The sequence below is a fragment of the Suricata suricatta genome, chromosome 5 (genome assembly GCF_006229205.1).
Source record: "Suricata suricatta isolate VVHF042 chromosome 5, meerkat_22Aug2017_6uvM2_HiC, whole genome shotgun sequence".
Taxonomy (NCBI): Eukaryota; Metazoa; Chordata; class Mammalia; order Carnivora; family Herpestidae; genus Suricata; species Suricata suricatta.
In genome coordinates this window covers 140,174,159-140,178,535 of record NC_043704.1, presented here as the reverse complement: position 1 = coordinate 140,178,535, position 4,377 = coordinate 140,174,159, and the positions used below count along the sequence as shown (strand labels likewise).

The following is a 4,377-nucleotide window of genomic DNA, read 5'->3' as shown; positions in this document are numbered from 1 at the left end:
ACTGACGAACCTACATTGATACATTATAATCCCCCAAAGCTCATAGATTGCATTAAGTTCACTCTTGGTGGTGTCCATTCTTTGGGTGTAGACAAATGTATAATGACATGTATCCATCATTATAGTATCAAATGGTATTTTCGTTGTCCTATATGTTCAGTGTTGTGCTAGATGGCCTCATTTCATCAGTGTCATTGCGAACCCATGCAGATAATACCATGATTATCTCCAATTTACAGTCTCAAAAAGGAGGCTGGCTATATGAAGTAACTTGCCTAAAAACATAAGAACAAGAACAAAGCAACTTGTCCGGGGAGTCTACCTGGATGAGACTCCAGATTCTTTAGATCAATCACCTTGATCTTTTCTAAAATTTTTATTCTTGAAGTATAGTTGACATATAATGTTATATTAGTTTCAAGTATACAACATAGTGAGTTGACAATTATATGCTCACAATGCTCACCACAATTAAGTGTAGCTATCATCTGCCGCCCGTTAAAAAGGAAACCATAGGCCCAACATGGTGTCACTTGGGCCAGGCCAAGTCACCAAACAGGAGCTTAATACCTAATCCAATTGCAGTTTCAATATCTCCCAGAAATGTAGTTTTAACCAGTCAGTCAGGAATTTTCTGAGCAATGTCAATGAGGTAATCGGTTACTTGGACCTGCTCCATCTCCTCCAGGAAGATGAAGTAATTCTCATGATAAGACCCCTTGACCTTACCCATAAGGGAAGGTGATCTTGCCTAAAACAATCCATTCTTTTCTTTTGCCTAGAACTTTCTTGCTCCACTCTGCTTCCTATTGAAATTTTCCATTTTGTCCGACTCCTTAGAATTTTCTTCCACTCGCTAGATGGGATGCTGTCATATTCATGAATCCTTTAATAAGGCCCTTTAGATCTTCACATTTACTCAGTTGAATTTTGTTTTTTTAATAGATCATACAGTGTTATTGACTATGCTCTACTTTTCATCCCCTACGACTTATTTATTTTATAACTGGAAGTTTATGCCCCTTGGTCCCCTTCACCTGTATCTCCCATCCTCCTCTGGCAACCACCAGTTGGTTCTTTGTATTTATGAGTCTGTTTCTGATGTTTTTTCCAGTGCCCTTGATCTTGCTGTTACCTCTGCTTGTAATGCTCTCCTTCCTATCCTCTCTCCCCAGTTTGATCAAGTTATACTATTATCCTTCACAATTCAGTTTAGGTCTAATATCTTCAACTTTTCCAAACACCTTCACATATGTCCTTTTCCCACAACTAGTAGTCCTCATTCCTTTCCTGCCTCAAAAGGCTTCCCACTCTGGGGGTGCCTGGAGGGCTCAGTTGGTTGAACCTCTGACTCTTGATTTCTGCTCAGGTCATGATCTCCGGGTTTGAAGGTTTGAGCCATGCATTGGGCTCTGTGCTGGCAGTGAGGAGCCTGCTCGGAATTCTCTCTCTCCATCTCTCTCTGCCCCTCCCCCACTTAGGTGCATTCTCTCTTTCTCAAAATAAATAAACTTAAAAAAAATGTCATTCCATTCTTTCTCATTGAGATTCCCATGACTCTATTAGAGCTGCACATACTACATTGTTGGCATTTGTCTACATTTTGACATCTTCCATTTTGAACTCCATGAAATCAGGGACCAGGTCTGTCCTTTAGTTGTTATTGTTGTTGTTGTTGTTTAGCGAGAGGGAGAGAGAGAGAGAGAGAGAGAGTGGAGCCTGACACAGGGCTTGATCTCATGGTTCTGAGATTATGCCCTGAGCTGCAATCAAGAGTCAGATATTCAACTGACGGAGATGCTCAGGTGCCCTTTTGTTTTGTCTTTTAAATTTATCAGAAGAGCCACATTTTTTTTCAATCATCTTCTGTTTGTGTTTCTCCCGTTGCAACTGCCCCAGTGATCTTGTAAACACTATTCCAAGGAATTTAGTTTTCCTTATAAGATCAGATGATTGGGAACATCTAGAGTTGAGCTATGACCAAGAAGAGGCAATGAAGTGATACATAATTGTCAAAGGATCTTCTGCTAAAGGTTAAGGAAGATTATTCGCTCCTCAAGGTGAAGATCTTGTCAAGAGTTTGTATCCATGTCCCTGCTAGTATTACGTACTGTTCCAGAAAGCCGGGAATGTCCTGGGCTACAGCTAAATGGCATTAATTTTAGGGGCTACAAGTTCATTGTTAGTGATGAATTTAGGTTCACTTTCACTTTTGTTTAGCAGTTGTGTCCCCTGTGTTACATTTTGAATGAATATTTAAAACACTTCGGATATTAATTTGCCTTTCAGCACCTTGGAGCATTTCATAGTCATTTACATTTGATGAACGTAATTTTAACACATTACCTTCTTCACTCACTATAGCCATCACCTCAGGATGAACTCTGGCCAAGCCAGAATTAAGTGGGCAATTGAGAGTAATAAATTTTATAATTCAGACGTTTAGTACATTATTTTTTTAGCAGCTGGGATCAAGTGAGACATGGAAAACATGCCTGGCGATACAGAAGTCACTCAGAAAAATAATTGTGGATTAAATAAACCAGAGCTTTCTTTTCTTTTACAAGAGAAACTCATTTTTCAAACATGGTCTCCTGAGTATATATTTTCATGCCTTCTTGAAGTTGAAGACTTAGCTTTTTCTGACACCAAGAGTCTTGGCTCCTACTTTGTTCTGATTACTACTTTGATCACGTCCTCAGTTGTCACCCAGGATGTTCTTAGGTCTTAAAGGATGCCCCTCTTCCCGCCACACCCCCCACCCCACTTCATTCAATTAAGGGAGAGTTTACAAAGGCACACTAGGAATTTAACAGCAAACAGACAAAAAAAATCACTGCTTTCATTGCTTGCATGGAGCATACATGGAACGCATGTTACTATGCTAATATGTGTACAGACAATGAGCATAAAAAACATAAAATATGCAAGGTGTTATAGGAGGGTGGGAGCTGTACAGAAAAATAAGGCAGAGAAGGGGAGTGGAGGGTGATCTGTATACACTAATTACAGTTTTATGGCTACATTGGAAGAGAGTCCAGAACTAATTCTTTGGTATGAATCCATTCACCTTAGAGAGTGATGGGTACAAGTGATTGATGCCTTCAACAACTTTAGGAGGTGCTTTTTAAAATTTCTTTCTCCCTCTTTCCCCATATTCTTTGTTTTATTATTGTTTCATCTTTTCTTCCTCTTTTCTTATTGTTGTTCAACTATCTTTAACCAGGCACTGGAATGGTGCAACTGAAGGAGCAGATCTGCTAACACGTACCTAAAGCTAGTTATCTCTATGAGCCTCTGCTTCCTCATCTGTAAAATGGGGACAATAAAACATATTTTGTAGTGTTGTGAGGATTAGAGATGAAGCATGTTTATAAAACTTCACAGTCTCTAATTGCAAGCCTCTTTAAATGTTAGCTATTAATATTAGAAACACATATGCTCTTATACAAGTAAGTGAATAATGTGTGCTGCCTTCGAAGTAACTCTAGGAAAGTCAGAACAAAAGGGGGCTAGGACCCAAGCTAGGGACGAGTCACGTAGCATCCTTAACTTTCTGACAAAAGGCTTTACTAAGGGCCTTCGTATTGGAGCCGGATAGATAGAACATGGGCTCCAGACCTGCTGTAACATAAAGTTTCCCTCCAGAGCATTGGTGTAGCTCCTTTCAGATAACATTTTGTTATCTTTTAAAAACATTCACGATAAGCTTAACGATAATGCCTATAATAAGCATGCGTCAGGCACGTTTGCGGATAGAAATACACTGAACCTTCCCTCCCATAACCCTGTGTGGCAGATTCCACCATCATCCCCAGTTCGAGTGTAGATATTTGAGAGCTGACCTCGAGGTTTGGATATTTGAGGGTGCACTCAAGGGTGTGGGAGCCGCCGTGGTGCCCGGTCTAAGGGGCAAGCATTCGAGGATGCTGCTTTCAGAGTTGGGGTTCACACCTCCAGAACTGAGAGGTTAAAAAAAAAACTTGGAGAAGTCATGAAGACCCGTTAGTTCTTTTGGGGTTTCCGTGAGCCTTCTTGAAAAGGGTGCCGTCCTCCTATCCTTATAAAGAACCTGGTTAGGAGATAGGGGCGATGGTAACCTTGCACCGCACTTCCTAAACCTCAGGCGAACCTGGCACCTGAAAAACGAGTTCGACAGTCTGTTTGGGTCAGCTAAGATTTTACAAAGAGGGGCGGAGCCTACTGAGGAGGCGGAGCGGTGGTGGTGCCTGCGGGACTCTACGACCGCCGATTGGCTGGGACAAACGCCCGTCCCGCTTCCCTCCCGCCCCGTCTCCGGGTGGCCCCGCGGCGGGGCCCGCAGGCGCGCAGAGCAGGCTGGCGGTGCCAAACTGGCAGGGGGCGTGGCGAGGGGCG

At 42.1% G+C, this 4,377-nt stretch overlaps 1 protein-coding gene across 1 annotated transcript in view; it reads right to left on the bottom strand.

Moving 5' to 3' along the window:
• Positions 1 to 619: 619 nt before the first annotated feature.
• The window catches only part of LOC115291284, a 4,847-nt gene continuing 1,089 nt past the window's right edge, over positions 620 to 4,377 (bottom strand). The window contains exons 3-5 of the mRNA XM_029938775.1: positions 4,205 to 4,352; positions 3,846 to 3,905; positions 620 to 724 (exon numbers count right to left, since the gene is read on the bottom strand). Coding sequence (XP_029794635.1) covers positions 620 to 724; positions 3,846 to 3,905; positions 4,205 to 4,352 — 313 coding nt within the window. The remainder of the gene's footprint in view (positions 725 to 3,845; positions 3,906 to 4,204; positions 4,353 to 4,377) is intronic.